Below are 19,878 nucleotides of genomic sequence, written 5' to 3' on the forward strand. Positions count from 1 at the left end.
CGCAGACGAGATCCCTGAAGGAGCAGGTTGCCACAGTAAGTGTGTATTTTACAGTATATTTGGAAGGTGTACAATAGATTGGATACTATTCTTTACCAGGTAGGAGCAACAGCCTTGGAAGTAATCCGTGCTGGGTTACACCATCGTTAGTCTGCCCCCCAAATTTCTTTTTATAAAAAGTAATTTACTGCATCCAAATAAATAGGAACTCAAATACATAACTCTTCAACATGAAGATTCAAAGACCAAATTTTGATCCATAGTTCCATCTCTGCAAAAAGAAGTATTTTAAAATAGAAGAAATACATCACTCCTGAAACCTGCTGTATTTTCTCTCAGTCTTATTGCTTGTAATTCTTTCTTCACAGATTCATTTAGTTTAGGAACATTCCAGGACTAATGGCACAGTACAAAACTCCTACCATCTCATATATTCCACTTCACGAGAGCTCAACCATGCCATAGATATTTTCCATTCTCAGTCTTGATATTCTACAGATGTGGAATTAGAACTCTTCACACTTTTAAGGGAATGCCTGGTAGGATTGTCCATGTGAGTTTAACTTCCCTGAGTAATTTCTTCATTGCTTTAGCTCCCCTGAATGTGGGCATTGTGCCCAGTGGGGTAACACTTGCTGTACTAACCCTTAATTCAGATAAAGCTTATCTGTCAAATCAAACAGGAGCTGCCAAATTTACTTTTCCAAATGCCTCTCTTGCTTAGGACAGAACTAAAAGAAACAAGAAACTATGGTTGGCAAAGGTCTGGAACTTCGAGTTGTCTTTGTAGTTCCATCCCTCAAAAAATACACTACAAGAATAAAAGTCATTGGTGCAGGACTCAGGGGGTTCCCTCGGGCTCCCTTTCATCTGAACTCTGACAGAAGCTATTCTCCAGTTATTGCACTAGGAAAAAAAGGTGTGTATAATATAGAGAGGACACACATAAATACAAAGGCTGAAGGTTTTTTCCCTAGGGAATTTTCTCTTGGTGCTTTGATATTGATTTAGGGCAGATAGCCATGACCTGTAGCCATAGGAAAGCAGAGGCCTGGATGAGCAATTAGGGAGGACAGATCCCATGTTTTTGCCTTTTTCCCTGTACTGTGTTTACTGTTAGAAATGAAATTCAAATAAACAGCTATATAATACTGTCATCATCCTCTTTGGTACTGGATGATAACTTGGGCCTGCATGTCAAGGAAGCTGCAAACACCCAAGTCTGCATGATTTTTGTCTGGGCATATAATCTATTTTAATTATGCCAACTTCCTTCTCTCTCCCCCAGACACTGTGCCTTAGTATCTTGCATGGAAATGGCTGGTATTTTATATCATGTCTGCAGTGCTGAAATTTGTGGACAGGTATTCATATAAACTTACTGTATGTTTGTTAGCTATCCTAAGACTGTTCCTTACTGCTGTGCTTTTAAGGAAGATTCATTAGAAGTGGGTGTGCTGTTTTCTATTCATGTACTTGTTGTCTTTTCTTCTTTTCCAGAAGACTTCTTTTTCCAGGAATTAGCACTGCTAACACATTATAACAGATTTTTTTTCTTTGAGCTTTTTGTTTATAAAATGCTTTGCCAGCACACTGATTTTACCTACATTTATTGTTATGCCACCTGTTTGGAAGCAGAGGTTAATTGTTAACTCCACTTGTTGAGAAAGGGGCAAGTTGGTCAAGTTTTGCTCACTCATTTGTAAGTCAATCATGCGACTCCATATTACAGTAGTTTTCAAGGAGTCACAAGAGAAACTCTTACACCATCTACAGTGACATAATTTTTCATGTATGTCACCTTTTCCCAGGTTAGTGGAAGAAACTTCTTCATCTGATGCCTTTGAATGTGGCTGTGCCATTCTTTTCCCTTTAGTGGCACAGCTGAGCACCTGGGTAGCAGCTGAGTGTCTATTTTGCATCACTGTTGAGACAGATACAAAACCAACATGTGCTCCTTAGTAACAGACATCAGACTGAAGACATTGCCAGTGATGATTATCAGTGGCTCGTGAGGAAACTCATGATGTAACAGAAACTTCTGATTTTGTTTATTGGATGAGTTTTGTTTGCTTTATTATAGACTTCAAGTGAGACCAGAGTGGTGACGTGGTGCTTTCATTGTGATAAGCAATGCACACTCCCCTTTTATTCTGGCTTTTTACATTACTCCTTCTACTGCCCTTTGAGGTTCATCTCTGTTCACTCAGCTGTGGTTACTATAAGTAAACAACTCCAAAGCCTCGCATTCTTTCAGAATTTGTTGAAGTTTGTCTGGCAAACTGGGCCATAACTCGATCGGTGTCGTGAATTACTAGATTGTTTCTTCAAAGGATCTGGAGCTTCCTGGCTGTTTGTTTGCTGAGCTGTAAGAATATGATTGTGCTGGTTGTGAAGTATGCATTGCTGCTATAAATAGTCAGTGGATTATAGGTGAAGGCAAGAGCCGGGAATGCCTGAGTTGAGGCCCAGTGTTGCCATTGTCCCAACAGCCCTGGGCAATGCACATGTTCTCTCATTGTCATGTTTTCTTCCATTTGTGCAGCGGGATGATGACGTCTGTCCACCCTGTGGGGTTGAGGTCAGGAATAATTAGCTTGTATGTCTGTGGCCCTCATTAAATAGGGTTGTAGGAATACCTCCTATACCATCTTCTTTAGCTCAAGCTGTAAAGTTTTTATGGCATTTGAGTTCTGCTTCTGCTCCAGTGTTTATGTGGACACGCTGATAATGGCACTGTCTGGTGTCCAGACAGTTCTCCAACTGTGCCAAAGCTTCTCTGTTGAAATTGAGGCCTTGTCAGGGAGAGGAAATAATATGGATTATATGGATTGTGTACCATTGCCCTCTGTTGGACAGCACTAGGCTTAGTTAAAACACTTGTCCTGTTTTGGGCTTGAAAAACTTGAGAGACATAAATATGATAATATTCAGTAAGTAAGTTTGAAGTGTTTAGTGACAAAATGACCTTCTTTTAGCAGAAAATAAATGAAATTGCCTAGCCAGATTAGTTATTGCTGCTAAGTACAGGACTGCATAGGGTCTTCACGCTGCTGAGTGTCCGTAACATGCTGTTCTGCTTAGCTTTTTAATAAAAGACGATGAATTTAAGTATAATACCTTTGATTTATTTTTATTTACTGGCATAGTATGCCAGTAGGCTTAGCACTGTTGCCTACTGACTTGTCGTAGCTCTGTTTTTGTGTGCTCTCTCAGCTGTGTTTCTGTCTGTGCCATTGTGTGACAAAGGGACCGGAGTCAGGTGTTCTGGGGGTTGCACCAGCCCCTAAAACACAGAGGGAAATAAAAGCTTGGAAACCTACCCCATCCTGTGGTCTAATATAATAGAATCTTTCTGCTTTACTGGTAAAACACGATTTAATTTTTATTCCTGGTTTTCGCCTGTTTTTAACTATGCTTTTTCAGGAGGTTTATATGCTTTGTCAAAAAATATAATGCATCTCACACACACTAGAGCATCCGAAAGGGAGATCATGAATAATGGCAACAATTTTAAATGGGAAAGTAATAAATATAGAAGGCACAAACAGTCAAATTATTATCTGGGGAAAAGAGTTAAAATGTGCCCTTAATCCTCACTGTAGTTGTGAACTTAGTCCTGAAGCACCTTTGTGTTCTCTGCCCTCCTGTACAGTTTATGGCAGAGCATTCAAAGGAGTAGAAACTGTTACAAAGGTCACAAGGGAAAAAATAAAGCTACTGTTGCTACTCCCTGAATGTTATCCATTTGGATTGCTGCCATCCAAACCTCTGGTCATCCTGCTACTCGCTTGAGGTTAAATACACGGGAGTCACATCTAACTCCAGTAGTGTACACCCAGAACACAGTGATCTGTATCTAATTCTGCAGGGTAAATAACAGCTCACTAAAATACAGGAGGAGATGAGTGGGGATCTGTTCCTTTGAGAAACCTCCACAGTGATTTTGAAACAGCATCTACCTAAACTTCAAGATCTTTTGGGCTGCCTTAATAACAATCATCATCTCTTCACTGTCCTTGGGTGGATTATCTGGTCTGTTGTCGATCCATGTCACAAGTACAGAACTGTCCAGTCTGACCTCTACAAACCTAGATGGGTTCAGAGCCATGTGAGCCTGTGTCTGGGGTGCTGGGACTTCATTTCTCATCCCAGATCAAGCCTGGGTAGAGGAGGAGCAAATTCAGGTGCAGCTCTGCAAGAACTTGATTCCAGAGCTTCTGAGGCTGCGCCGGCGTTGCACAGCCAGGCAGCACAGTCCCACAGCCATTAGTCCTCTCAGAACTCACTGCACCAGGATGTGCTGTAGCACAAAACCCACCTCAGATCCAGAAACACAGCTGTGTATTCTGTTTCTTTGTTTGTCTTTTTATTTTACTATCCAGCTTAATGAGGTGTTGCTTGTACTTTAACCGTGTACTTATCCTAATGTGATCAAAATTAAAATTTCACTTCCTGTAACAGCTTCACCCTTTAAAAAAATAATTCACATGCCAAAGATTTTGCAATAGTTGTACTGAAGAAATACCTGTATAAGTAGAAAGAGAGAGAGGGACATGTATAATCACCTGCCTTCCTGCACTCTCCACTCTGTCATAAACTCTTTGATCCTCATCTGTCCATATATCCTGTAGACTTAGCATGCAGCCCACCTATTTTATGCATTTATTTGGGGATGGAGTTACTATCTTTTTAAGAATGCCCCTCCTCATTGATTATACAGGAGGCCAAGACAGTAACTTGAGCCTCAACAGAGTCCCAGCTGAGATAACTCTCCATATGTTTGCACATAGAAAAGAGCAAGTTCCCAGCAGGTGACATGAGAAAATCTGGTTGGTGCCTTATTGTTTTGTCAATCACATTTTTTATCCTACAGGCTTCACAAATCTACCAAATTGCTGACACCAGTCCAGTGCTTGTGAATTCACAACCAGTTGTGATTTGTGGTGCTGCACATTTCTCTGTGAGGTGAAATCCTTGCCCTGCTGACATAAGTGGTAAATTAGCAAAGCTCCCAGTGTCTTAGCTGGAATCAGGATTTTGCTCCATGTGGTCAAAGGATTTTTGTTGCCTTGTTGTCCTGTTCTTGGTCTTTCTTTGAACTACATTTTTCTGAGGGCATATGGATTCAGTAGGTAGATTTATTAGTTTCTACATTGATATTTTTAATTTTTTTTTTTTACCACTACATGGAAAACCTCTTGGTGTTTAAGCTGCCATAGGAAGTAAAGAATGGTGAACTTCACAGGCATAGTGGACAGAATAATCTTGAACTTTCACTTAAGACTTGAAATTATGTGGAGCCATAGTGGGGAATTACTTGGAAACTAGAAAAAATATCTATTTATTTCTCATCTTCTAGAAAACTGACAGCTTAAGCTATTATTTTGGGCATGCAAGTAATTCAGTAGAGAGCTTCAATTTAAGTTCTGTGTTCCAAAATGCAAACTATTTAATAGGCAAGATATGGGAATTTAACTGTAAATATGAACTGTCTTGAAAACACCTAAAAATCAGAGTAGCTGATGAGTACCTGATCAAAAATGCTGCATTTATGCTTATAAGCTTTTCTGTTTTTAAAAAAAATAAATTTTGAGAAATACCACAGAGTTGAGCATTTGCTGACTTTATGTTGATTCTTCTTTTCCAAAAATTACTGATTTTCTGAGATTAAACTCAATTGCATCCATTGATAACAGGAAGATTAAAACTAAAATGGCTTAGCAAATTGTTAAAAACCTTGAAAAGTGGCGATTGTTTTATAACTGCCACAGTTCTGTGAGTTTGTTCATGCTGGGAAAATATACCAGTGCATCTGTTATTCTGACTCTGAGTTCGGTAAAGCTTCTTCTTTTCCATTTTTGCCTTGGGCAAATTCTGCTTGTCTCGAGTCTGCTTAAAAATATTTGCAACACACAGCATTGTTTTTCCAGCAATTAGCATATCTTTCCTTCAGTTTCTTCATTTAGAGGGAAAAAAGAAGTCATGAACCTCTGCACTATTTAGACCAAATTGTCCTCGGGTTTTGATTTATTTTAAAGACAAAAATAGATCTAGAGGTTTATCATCAACTTCTTTTCTATATGGTCAGTATATTATAACCTTCCAGCTGTGTTTGGACTGTACCACAGCACAATATGTTCTCTTAGTTCTCCATTAACATCTATTAATTAGCCATTACCTTTATCCAGAAAAAAGCCCCACACTCACAAACACACCCGAGGTCATTTTGCTTTGAGTATAAAATACTTTAAGTCCTTCTTTTAGTTCTGAAAATGTGTGAACAAACACCAAACCTTTTGGAGCACATTGAGTGCTGTTTCTGCCTCAGCAGCAACACAAAGCTTCTTTTTAAAACCCAATAATATATCCAGTGAACAATTGTGAAGCATAAATGTTCGGTTTGAGGAAAACCAGATACTGGCCTGAAAACATCCGCCTGTCTCTCTGGACTTACAATGTTAAACTGTGAATCTGGCTTAAGCTTGCTTTTTTTATGATGCATTTAAGAACTTCCCCAAAAAAAGAATGAGAAGATAGCCATGAAAAGAATAGTACTGAGACTCTTATAACCTTGTAAATCCTTTGTAGAGCAAAGCTATTAAAATGCTATTGTGGAGCTTTTTCAGTTCCCCAAGTTTTACATGCATCAGCGCTGGGGACAAAATCCTGCTTGCTTTACAAATGCAAAAACTGCTTTGTGATTTGTTTCCTGTCACTAGTGAAAATCTGATCTGGCTTTTCACAGATAGATTGTGTGTGCTGTCCTTATTTCCTTACCAGCTATTCACCCAAATAGCCTGAACAGTGTAAACACCGGGTTTACAATTTATTCACAATATTTATTTCTTTTTTGAACAGTATGTTTCAGTTGAGAATAAACAACAAGAGAATACAGCAATGACCAAACCTACAGGAACTAAACAGAGGTTTAGGTGCATGTAAGGTAGAGAAGTAACTATAGTAAATAGATATTAGTTGCAGTTTTTATGGTTGGAATGAAAATGTTCAAACAGTAAAAACTGTTCTGATCGTATCATTTAACCTGGATAGATTGTGCTTCACTGTGTTTCCTTTCTCTGCTTAGTCAGGATGGAAATGAAATTCTACTGAATTTGATAAGTTGCCTTTTGACCTGATGCTGATTTAAGCTTCTAGAAGCTCATACCAGCACGAGGTCACTGACAGGCAAAGTCAGTGAGTCTAAAAATGGTGCAGAAAAAAAGAGATTAGGCTTTACTTGGGTTCAGATTATTTAAACAAACAGACAAGAATTTAGGGAGAACAAAATTGTGTTTCTCATCTGATTGGTCAAATCACTTTATTATATGATACAATTTACATCTCTGGCATGCAGGCTCAAGTAAAGTGTCCTTTGCAGTGAGCAAAAGTCTTTAGAAGTGAAAAGTCTTTTATAAAGATAACACAGCCTTTGCTACTAGGCAGAAATGCAACGTGAGTAGATATTTGTTGTTAAAGCAAACCAAAATGAAAACAAAGTATGAACAAAGAGTTGTGAACATCATCACCTAACATAACTAAAGAAACTAAATTTTCAGTTATATTGTGTATTCAAATGCTCGGCATGTTATTAACAGAGGCACCTCTGAGGGTGAACACAAAGCCAATATCGAGAGAACTTTTTCCTCACATTTACTGAGCAGATCTGTGCATTCCAAAACAAATGTAAGAAGTAATTGCATTAATATATTCAGAACTCACGCACAACAGTCACAACTATTTGATAGAAAGAGGCTTTGCTAGTGGAGGAATGGGGTGAAGAACAGAAAGTGAAAAATGCTGTGGGGTCCTTCATAAAACTCTGATGCATTAATATTTCATTTACTGGTCAGGGCCTGCTGCTTCCTTTGAAGTCAGTCCGTGGTCTCAGCCTGGATTTAGCCTGGTTTCCTTCTAAACAGGGCTATGTGATCTGTCTGCATGCCTGTCTGTATGTCTGTCCTCCCACTAAGAACTCCAAAAATGTTTATTAATTTCATTTCTGTGGGGCAGAGGAATAGATCTCCAAGACAATCTATTGCCCACAGACTTTGTAAAAATAGACAGCTGGGTGGAGGCCAGATCCACTTACCAGTGTTGCTATTGAGGGAAATGCTGCAGTGTGAACTCATTCCCTATTAGATATGAGAGAATCCACATGGGAAAGAGAGCTGGCAAATCCTCAACAGGAGGAGAAAAAAAAATCTGTAGTAGATCATGTTAAACACCCAAGTTAATCTATGATTTAGCTACGAAAGGGGCATGAAACTCAACGTCAGGAATTCTCACATTCACAGAATTGCTCAGTGATGAGTTCCTTCTTGTGAATAGAAGAAAATGATAAGGCTACCCTTTGTTTTTCTTGGGAGATTGACAGAAAGGCAGTAATTCTGTCTGAAACTCTTTGCTTACATGTTTGTTGCATATTTTGAATGGAGAATTAAGGCTTCATCCTAGAGTATGTTTTCCCCTATTGCCATGTGGTCACAGCATTAAAGCCTTTTTAATATCAGTACATATCATAACTTTTTCTTGCAGTATCAAAGTTTAAAGATACTTTTGGCAAATTTTAATTGCATGTACCTTAAAACTGCAAATTGATATTTTGTGAAATAAATCTGTGAGGTGCTCTAGCAATGTAATCATGGTCTAAAGGATTACAGCTCTCATGTCTACATTTGCTGCTTGGTCAGAAGGATCAGTTGGTTTCAGGGAGGCTTCTGTTTGACTAGAGAATTACTGCCAACTTAAACTCATTAGGGGTATATTTTTCATGTAATTATTTGCTTCTATGGGTAATTCCAGCTCAACTGAACTTGGATTTAGTTTTCCTTTTTCCTTCCTCACAATTATATTTTATAATTGCTACGAGGGAAAAATCTTTGCAGATGGGAATGTTTTGCAATATGTTTTTTCTTACTGCATGTATGTTTTAGTTCTTTCTGATCTAATCACTTCACTCATAGTTGACAACCTTACTGAAACTAGGGATAGTTAACTGTGCTTCTGCAGTAATTTTAGTTGACTGTGCTCGACAGATCCTTGAAGAATTCCCCACAAACAAGGAGGACTGACAGCACTTTGCAAAACTTGGAGTGTCCATTTAGTGCTTTAACAACCTCTAAACTACCCAAATAAGCTTGCACACATATATTTTTAACCACATACTTCTATTGTTTAAATAAGCTGTAAATTCAAGGTATTTATCACCAGCACAAATTATTCACCATCTCTTCAGGTCCATCAAGATCATTTCAGTATAACCAACCATCCAAATATTTGCTATTTGTACTAGACTCACACCATGTAACACGTGTCAGAAGCCCTCTCTCACATACCATTTTCTACACAGAACAGATATTGTCCTTGATAAACAACTTATCTATGTCTTCCAAACTGAGAATACAACCTAAAAGCTTTCTAAACATTGAGCTGCTTAGTTCCTACAGATACCTGCCCAGCCAGTGCCATTAGGAGGCACTGCAGCAGTAAATGCTCAGCAATTAGTGCATTTCACAGAGAAATAAAGGCTGTTCAGCCTCTCACTTGTTCGATAGTTTATTACAAAATTCACTTGCAATCCAGTTTAAATACACTCCTCAGCTATTTTGTTGTTCAAGTATCATAGTACTGACCCCTACTCACAACTCCTTACTTCCTGGTGCTTTCAGATCCTGTGATTAATTACAATATATAAAACTGCATCCAAACTGTCTTGGAATCCATCTGAAATGGGGGACTGTGGAAGGTTTCCTGTATCTACATATTGTGGTGGTTCAGGTACCATGACCACAGATGTATTTTAGCTGTTGCCACAGTAAAAATATCCACTGATCTACTTTCTTAGCTCATTATAAAAACACAGTAAAGAAAACATATGGCAAATAAGCCAGTGCTCCGAAGTATTCCACTTCCATTGGAACTTTTTCAAATCTGGCTATATTTAGTACCTTGAAACTTAAGTCAAACATACCTAGAAAACCTACAAGGTCCTGTAAAATACTTTTTGCCTTTAAAATGCCCTTATATTACCTTTTTTTTTCACATTAGCTCAACTGCAAGCCCTTGTACTGTCACTTTCTACATCCTTTCCACATTTTTGCATCAATCACATTGATCACCCCACTTTCATCCCCTCCCCTTCACCCCAAGAAATGTGTATTTTTGCCTTTTGACAAACAGAACAATCCTAGGTGTAAAACTGAGTCTATTCTAGAGGCTGCAAGCCCTGCAGTCGTGTGAAAACTGTGCTCCAGTCAATTTTGCCTCCTCATTTCTTTAGTTCGGAGATCGTCAGGCCAGCAAGAAACCTTCCTTCTCCAACTCAAATCTTAAGGCTTGTAGAGCTGGAAGAAGGCAAAACACACCAGGCCCTTCAGCTCCTCATGTTGGACGTCTCCATCCCCTTGGCTGTGGGTTGTAGTTTGAATCAGCTGTTGACAAGCAATAGTCAGACCTGGAATCCATGGACATTATATCAGGATCTGTTTGGGAGCGCTGGGTGCAGTAAGGATACTGCAGCTGGTAGCCAGCCTGGGAGGGGGCACTGAGGGCAGACAGGGAGCTTTTTTGGGGTGACACAACACCTGATTGCTTCCCCCCCAGCAAGGCTACACTACCACTTGGGCCTGAAGGCTCATAAGAAACCTTTTGTTTCCATTCCTCTGGTGGCTCAGGAAGCGTTTTCCTGCGGGCAGCCGATACCACGTTGGCAGCGATGGATTCCTGCATGTTTTGGGGGCCAAAAGCTTCATCCACCAGGCCAAGGGGAGATCGTGCTGCTGCTTCCCAGGGAGTCAGTCTTTTGCCAGGCTTGTCAGCTGCTGTGTCTGGCTTGCTGAAGTAATCAGGGGCAGGCTGGAATATAAGAGGAGAAGTAGGAGACATGGCTCGGGGGATGAACGAAGAAGGTCTCCCAGGAAGTGATAATGAGCGACCACTGCTTCTTCCCTAGGAAAATAAAATGCCAGGTACAGTTACAGTTAGTAAACAGCAAGAAAGGAAGCACCTTCTCTTCACTCCCAAACTGGAACAACAGCCCCTGGAAGCTCGTGGCATCCTGGCAGTCTCTTTTTACATCTATGGGTATTTTTAAAATCTTTAATTTACTGGAAAGACAGGAGGTATTAAAAAGGAGGCAGAGAAAGAAGCAGGAACAAAGACAGAGTAAACTGGATTTTTGAGGAAAGTTAACAGGCTTTTACTGAAGAGGCATGATGACATTAGCAACTGTGCAGCTTTCCCACTACTGAGCTACTGTGCCTTGCTCTGCAAAGACCATTCTTAGTGCAAAAGGAAGTCATGTTGTGACAGTTCTGTGTGTGTTTACAAGATTCTTTCTAACATTAGGCACAGCCTAATTTATTTGATAACAGGCTCTGTCTAGGACATCTGTCCAAGAACATATCTTTGGCATTCTCCTTTTAAGAAAGGGTTTTCTTACTCAAAAATCACTAACTTATGCTTGTTTTCTCTTTAAAGGGCACAAAAATGAACAGAAACAATTAAAGACATTAATGCAATCATTCACTAAATACCCTTACATGGCACTACTTTTGGCTTCTTTAAAAGGCAATGCCCTCAGAATTTCAGTACATTCCGACCCACTTATAGGAGCAATCCATTCATATTTGACAAATCCTAATCTTCTTAGTAATGCAGCACTTTGAAACAGAAACTGTGTTCGTGAGAAGGTTCTGCTGCAGCAGGCACTTGGCAGCACACAAAGCAGGTACAGCCTTTCCCCAAGCCAGACTTGTTCTTTGTGATACACAGACAAATTGCATCGTTCCTGAAGTCTCTATACATGTGGTTCCTAAACTCATCCATTTACACTCCTTGATTCACATCCTGAGGTTTAAAGGCCTTTAATTTTGAAATCTGCTGTGAAATTCCAGGCTCTTTTGCCAGAGGCTTTGATAGCATTTCATCCAAACAACGTTGGCCTGTGTTAATTTTTGCTAATTAGCCTCCAAAACTTAAAATACTGTGAGCATGAACTAGATACCAGAAGGTAGCATCTAGTGTAGTGACACACAGAGCTTATATACTGAGAGTTTCAACAAGTTTCACAACTAATGCTTTATAACAGGACTATCCTTTCACCTCTTAACTCTGACCAGCTATTCCCAGCTTGCATTTCCAGAGGGGAAAATCCCTAACATTGTTAATCCTACCCCCACATACTTAGGGCAAACTTTCATGTTAGAAATTAATCTGATAACCTGAACCACAAGAAATTAAGTGGTAATTAAGAAAATTAAGAAATTGAGAAGATAAGGTTGTACAGAGGGATAAAAATGTTGATCAAACAGGTCTACCTAGTTATGTCTACCTGTGTGAGCTCCTATCAGGAGGGTTCAAAAACACTGTCTATGCTGAGTAGGCAGAAAAGTTCCCCTTTATTTAATGAAATTCCAGTTCCAAGCCCTGTGAGTACTTTGTGGGGATTTCAGAGCTGTAGGGAAAAGATCCTGTTGAAAGAAGTGTTGCATAAAATATCTGGTTTTTCAAGACAGTTAGATGAAGGTCATGTTTGAACTCCAGAGTTTGTTGGGTTGTAGAAGTATCCTTTAGTCGTAGCCATTATTGATAAAGCAGGAATTAATTGTCTTTGACAGAGTTTAATCAGAGCATGATGATTTATCAAGAGTATTTCATATTTTTCTGACAAAATGGGTCATTATACTGTGTTATTAAGGTAGAAGTCCTGTTTTGGTATTCCCAGACCAGTCAAATTCTCCTTTCTCACTTGGTAGTTTGTATTTAGACACAGTTCTGATAATAAGCTGGTTTAAAATTTTACAACCCCAAAATGTGAAATTGCACATCTGTTTTCTCTAGATTTGGTAAAGTAAGGGTTAGTCTCTCCTTACACAGAGTGAGGACTGAACAGTGTGTGGTTTTGATGACAGTTACATTTTTGGATTGTAAGAGGACAAAACCTGGGAGGGCAAACAGCATTCCAGGTGATTAACTTGGAAGGAGGCTGAAGTATATGGGAAGAACCTTGTCCATTCCATAAGGATATGAAGGAATTAGAGGAAAAGTTAAGAGAGATCCCCACTTACTAACTTCCAGTTCTGATGTTGCCACTGGCTGGATGTCTTTTGATGGAGATGAAGAGCTGACCAAAGATTTTTGAAGGAAGAAGCTACTGACAGAAGAAACTGGCTGAATTCCCTACAGTTCCCAAAGAAGAAAAGTGATAACTGTGGTAAAGGTGGGCAGAAGAGGGTTTGGAGACTCCTGAGATCCAAGAATGTAAAAATATATTTGACTGAAATGAGCCTCAGTCATTTTGAATTACATTCTTCCTACAATAAATAGCAGTTGTCATCATGTGCATTTCCACAAGGTCAGAGAAGGGAAAAAATTGTATATTAATTTTATTTTTATTAAATCTAGGAAAATTAAATATCAGTTTTGGCCTGAAACTAGTCTACTAAGTTCTGGGAGTAGCTGCAACTTGAGACAGTTCCCTTGAACCCTTTGGGTTCAGGGGAATATTTATCTGATTTTCATGTCTGTTTTACAGAAAATTATTGAATTTCTTCCTCATCTGTAGAAGAAATACAGGAAATGTATTAGTTTTGTACCATCATGCCTCTGATTGCTTAGATTGTTGTGGGAGTATCTGTTGTAATAGAAGCAATCCAGCAGCACCCTGCACAGCAGATTTTTGTCATTGCACAGTGACATACTTTTGCAGTAATTTATTGAGTTAAAAAGTAGAATATTTCTATCTAACTCAACTTTATTCTGAAACTAGCAGATCTTCAGCTTCAGAATATAAAATATCACATGGCTTTTCATACTCTGTGGTAAATAGGTTTTAGGCACTTGTAGGAAAGCATTATTTTGCTTAAATATGAGTGTATCTAAAATGCAGGAACTGTGAGATGATCAGTATTGCCTTGCTTTCATCGCAGTTAATTTTTATTAGTTGTAGCATGTTCCTAGACTGAAAGTCTAGGTCTGGACATTTCAAGATTCAAAGCAGGTCTATATTTGGTGTTTATATACCAATCTCTGTCACTACTTTGGTGTTCAGCCCCTTCAAGCCAACAAACACAAAGTTTGGAATTAAGGCAACTTTTAGTCGCTAGAATTCCTCATTCATTTACTGGACAGCAGTAGCCAGACATGATGATACTTTCTATTATTTTCCCTTTATATTTCATTCTTGGAGATACATCTTTTGACAAGTATGTACTAAAAAGAATACACAAACCCCAGATCATAAGTGACACACTAGGAAATATGAAGTGCAAAGAGAGTAATTACTCTGCCCTCTCTCTCCCTTAAGCTACAAGGAGATCATAAAAAGAAGGGTAGAGATTTTCCATTCTTCTTCCCAGGAATCAAGGGAGAAGGGAAAGAAGAGTGAAATGCTACCAGAATTATTACTTTATCACATATTGTCTTCCTGTGCTCTTGTTGTAAACCAGTTATTAGAATATTGAAGTATTACGCAGCAAAACAAACCAGGATCCTATGCAGTGATTAATTTGTTCTTTTCCATTGCCTGAATGTTTTCAGAAAGATCTTTTCTACAATATTTGTTGAAGGGAACGTGGTTCTTAGATGTCAAGAAGAGGGAGGGCCACTCAGAGCTGTCCATTGCTATCCTAGAATCCTGACAGCTGCTGACTGCCTCGGGTGTCTGTGCAAACAGATTAAACTGTAGGTTTAGGTTAATGTTGGTTTTAAAAATGCAAACTACTTATAAACTGGCCAATGAAGTGAACATTTATTGCACTGCAAGCAATCCTTGATATTTATAGGATGTGTATTAATATAAACTAAAATTCATGTAGCATTACTTCTTAAAGTAACTATAAGCAAATGAATGTAAAAAGAGTAGTTATAAAAGGTGTGTACTTGTATAAATCCAGTTAATAATGAGTGTAACTGTGTATGTCTGATTCAATAATATCTACATCAATAGTCCAGAAAAACGGGTTATTTGGAACTTAAAACAGCTTCAATTTTCTTGCTAATTGTGAAAAGCTGAAAGTCAGAAGAGTGATACTTAGGTTCATAAAATAGAGCAAATTTTAAAGGCAGGAGTCAGAAAGATACTTTTCCTTTTACAGAACAAACAGGAATGGAAAATACCACTTGGTGAAATGATTTCACAGCAACTGTTTTGTTGCCTCAGGTGGCACAGCTCCTCAGTAAGTGAAGACTGTGTGTGTGTGTTTACATGCTAAAGGTGCCTTTTTACCAGTTAAGGAGACAGAATTTGGTTGGACTCTGCATAGCCCAGTGAAACTCTCTCCAACACAGACTCCCCACTGATTAAGTCACTTGAAAAAACTGGACCTCGATGTCTAAGTCATTAAAGCAGTTTTATTTTTGTCTTTTCATTATAGCCCTACTCCTTAATCCCATATCAAAGCATGGTCAAATCTGAGTTAACAATAGAGGCTGAACTAATGTTTACACAGAAAGGGGACAAAGGAGGAGGAAGTAGGTGAAACAATTGTTTTATCTCAAAAAATGACTCCGCCTTTATAAAATGTTCAGAGTGATGCATTTCTCCTTTGGGCTTGTAAAAGTTACTGCAGTTAGAGACCAAACCACTGAGAAAAGGGTAGGACTAAATAAGTAATACTCAATTTTTATGTCTTTTAATTCTTTCCTTCTTCCCCTTCTTTTTAAACATCAAATAGGCACTTAAGATTTTTTAAACCGAACTGAGTATAGAAGGGGACATATTGCTAAACTTATTACAGCTTTTTTCATCTCAAACCATTTACAATTTAAACTTCATTAATGAAAAAATAACTTCTCTCTGAAAGGCTACCAACTCTGCAGTAAATGATACAGCTGTTTTACAATAGAAATACCAAAAGTGGAAAAATCATATTTATTTGAAACTCTGGAAATAATTTATAGTAGACCAAAATGGGAATGCAGCATTTTGGCTAATAGGGATGCTAGTGGCTGGAGAGGCAGGGAATCATCAGAATCACATAGTTCATGCCTGATCCTGACTTCCTCCAAGCTGTTTTATCAGAGCTTGCTTCTGAAAATTTATAGAGAATCTTAGGACTGGAACCTAATTTATTCAGAATTCAGATTGTTTATAAATGTGGCATTATTTCAGGTGAGAATAATCTTATTTTCCTCATTCATACACAACCCAATGAAACAGTTTCTGTCAACCATTTCACATAAGCTTTGTGACAAATTTTTCTTTTGACCATAAAGTTTTTTTCAATTGCCAAGTAATGGTAGAAGAAGAAAGTAAACTATTAGACTTAGGCCTTCACCACTGAAAAATGGGGTTATAAACCATAAGATTATTGATAACCTGTGATAAATTATTCAGTTTGCTCACTTTGCACCTGTGTAAATGAAAGAAAATCAGTGCTTTTCATTACCATTTAATCTTTATCCATATGCAATTGTCAAAATACAGTACTTTTATGCCTATAGAAAGCAAATAGCTGAAACTTTTTCTCCATAGGCATCTTAGATTTCCTTGGAATAGGAAATTTATTTGTGGTAAGTTTATTTGTGGTAAGGAAGAATATTTGCTGCCACCTTCTGGGTTTTATATTGCACAGCTACGGGTGCAAAGTTGGTCCTATTTTCTGACCTTGCTCCCTTGAGAAGTGGGACCATTATATGCTTTAGAACTGGTTTGAACCTGATCCTTGTCTCTGAAGTGGATCTGGCACATCTGGTGCTGTTTCAGGGCTTCATTTAGGAAGCACTGGGATTCTCTGGCAAGGGAGTATCTGGTGCAAAAAGTGCTCCTTTCTGGAATTCCACCTGGAGACCTGTTAATGCTCACAGACTGATGCTAAGGATCACATAAGGGTCACAGAGAGTATCTAGTGCATGTGCTGCTGGACTCTGGAGATGCCAAGTGCCTCGAGCTGGACACCCAAGGCTACTGAGTGTCCTGGTGTCAGTGCCACTCACTTTATGCCTTATTTACTCAGTTGTAAAATTGTGTAAAGATGAACTCTGACTTGTGAATTACTTGGATGCTAACAGAGAAAATCTGTAAAGAAATAATTCTGCATGAAGAGCATGTTTTCAAGAGTGTACCTTAAGTAAGGAATGGTGCTAAGCACAGAATGATGTCAAAACAGAACAGCAAAGAGCGTTTTGTCAGATGAACATTCTGTGCCTTGAACTGAGTCTGGGGTTCTACATTTTAAAAAGCAGCAGGTGATGACATAATTACAGATGTTTTGGCCAAACAAACACCCAAAGAGGCTGGATTAAGCTGAATTCCAGGCAACGTGAATTCCAAGTGCCCCATTTTGCAATCCAAACAGTGGTGTTTAATATTGTTTTCTTATCACTGTATATACACAGTGTCAGGTGCTTGATTCAGTCCTGCTCCTGTAGCAGTAACAAATCCATCAAGTTTCTCTACCAAAACACCTCTCTGAAAGTAATACCAGCATGAGAAAAGTTTATCGTTTTGTATGATTTTGTATTATCTGGAATGCTCCCAGCTGTGCAGCAGAGCACAGTGCAGGTGTAGAATTACATCACCATTATTAAAAACATACATTGCTGCCTCTCCTTTGTTTAATCTTTTGATTTTTTAATACAGTGCCATCGTGAATTTTTTTTCTCATTAGTCACACCTCAGCACTTTCTGACATCAGCCAAACGAACAGCAAGGAAGTATTTGGAAACCTCTTCTGAAGAGACTTGCAGTCTGGTTTGGTTAATAAAAGACAGTCAGGTAGCATGGCAGAAATATCTGCACATACTAGAACTGTTTGCTGAACTAAAGAAAATTAAACTTCAGGCAGATATTGAGTCACCTGCTTAGATTCCACTTCTAAGTTATAAGCCTGGCATGGGAAAATTCCCAAGACTCTTGGAAGAAAGCTAAGTGTACCCAGATTCCCATGCTTTGCTTTTGTTCACAGTGCAAAGCTGTGTACCAACAACCTGCACAGCGAGGCTCTAAGAAGTAGCATTCTCACAAATCAAAGAAAAAATCACTAGCAGTTACTGATGGTCATTGGGGAAAAGAAGAACTTTCCTTTAAAAAAATGAAAATATTTGTCCGTAGGTTGTTACTGTGTGGAAACCTTTGCTTCTAATAGAAATGTATTGAATTCTTTGCTTTGCAATCAGTTAAAGCTCATACTAAAATCAGCAAGTGTTGTGCTTCATGTCACCCTTTGTAATCCAACATGTGCTCCTGTGACTGGCAGTGTATTTTATTTCTATGTTTTTATTTAGTTCTGTATTTTACTGTTCCTCCTTTTCTTCTCTTCATCGTACATTTGTTAAATCAGTAACAATCTGTTGTTTCAGATCTAGATGGAACAGTTTGTCAAGATCATTGCAAACAGGGATAGATTTTTTCCTTTGGATACTGCAGAGGATAACAGGAGACTTGATTAGCATAGAAAGGAAAAGTCTTTGCCTGCGTTACTTGAGGAAGCAAATGTTGAGCCCATGGGAATATCATCATATGGTTGGTCATGGCTTGTAAGGGAAGAGTTTTTTAAGAGATTCTTCTAACAGTATTTCATGGAGCTTCAGGATTTTTCCTACTTTTTTAATCATTTGATTAAAAACCTAAAGTGCTTCCTTGAGTAAGCAACCAGCCTGAAAAGCGCTTGTCAAGCATAACTCTGGAGTGATTCCAACTCCTTCCTTATGCAGTCAACCACATGCAAAGGTAATTCTGCTCTAAAGGAAGACCAGTCATTGTCCTGGGCCCTGTGAAGTTGTGATGGTGGCACCCAGTGGGCTGCCCTGAAATTACCACGCTCACTTATTTTCCCAAGGAATCTTCCAGCAGTGAGTTCATTCAGAGCTTCTGAATCCACAGGTTTTTGAAGACCTCATCAAGTTTCTTCTTTGTACAACGTTTCCATTTCAAGCTGAACAGAGTCCTTAGAAAACAACATGGTGCCAAGCTGTGTAATTAAGATTTGCACTTGCCGTGCCGAGCCACCAAAGCGACCGGTGGGATCCCGGGAGTTTGGCTTCAGGTAAGGAAAGGTGTGTCATGGGAAAAGGCAAGACCGGAAGAGTGAATCTTTTTAGAACCAAATGTTTTGGAATCTTAAAGCTACCAAATCTGGGAAAGGACCCTGGAAAAAAGAGAGGAGAAAGATTTTGCAGACTGTTAGTTGCTGTCATCTCCCTGGTATTTTCCTGCCTCACAGCATACAGAGGATTCCCCCCAGAGATGCTGGAGCAGCAGCGTGGGATGGTCAGGCTGGTCCTGTGTTGAGCTGTCATCCTGGATACTTGGTAAGCACTGCTCCTCCCAGATCACATCACCTGGTGTGAAGTTCTTCTAATAATTGCTTATAATCTTTTATCAGAGTTCAACAAAAAACCCCATTTCAGTGAAAGTCTGGAAGTAGTCAGCCATCTCTATGCAGAATAAGTGTACCCTTCTTGCTGATTGGCCTTTTGCCTTCAGTATTTCATGATCCTTTGACAGGTATTTTATCCTGTGCAGTCTCTGCAGCTTTTTTTGTGGTATTTTCTCCCCACAGCTTGCCTCCCTCTAATCCTAGTAGTATTTTCTCTCAAAATTACTGCTCTGCCACTAAGCCCTAATTTTTCTATCTGAGCCACACACCAGCTCCTCACCTCCTAATGTTTTTGGAGCCTGTTGATACCTCAGCCTCTTAGTATTTCTTTACTTCAAATACAACTTTGTGTAGTTCTGAACATTGTGTAATTCTGAACATTCATTCATAACAACAGGCTGCCAAAAAGAAAGCAAACTCATTGCCACACTGCTTCTGTGGTGACAGCAAAATGGATCACTGCAGTGTTTAGGGCTGGTTTTGTGTCATGACTTGAGTGTCTCACAGAAAATAAAATTAAACTAGGTATACTTGTAAGAGATTATAAAGTTTACTC

At 38.9% G+C, this 19,878-nt stretch overlaps 1 protein-coding gene across 2 annotated transcripts in view; it reads right to left on the reverse strand.

Annotated features, from left to right (window-relative positions):
• Window positions 1-7,307: 7,307 nt before the first annotated feature.
• Window positions 7,308-19,878, reverse strand: part of SYNPO2 (synaptopodin 2) — a 77,111-nt gene continuing 64,540 nt past the window's right edge. Inside the window, exon 5 of one of the 2 annotated variants that reach the window (XM_032686863.1) lies at window positions 7,308-10,950. In XM_032686863.1, the coding sequence (XP_032542754.1) occupies window positions 10,384-10,950 (567 nt within the window). In that variant the 3' untranslated portion in view covers window positions 7,308-10,383. Of the gene's footprint in view, window positions 10,951-18,361; window positions 19,092-19,878 lie in introns of those variants that run through there. The other variant, XM_032686864.1, reaches the window with a different exon arrangement.

The sequence above is a fragment of the Chiroxiphia lanceolata genome, chromosome 4 (assembly GCF_009829145.1).
Source record: "Chiroxiphia lanceolata isolate bChiLan1 chromosome 4, bChiLan1.pri, whole genome shotgun sequence".
In the NCBI taxonomy this organism is placed as follows: Eukaryota; Metazoa; Chordata; class Aves; order Passeriformes; family Pipridae; genus Chiroxiphia; species Chiroxiphia lanceolata.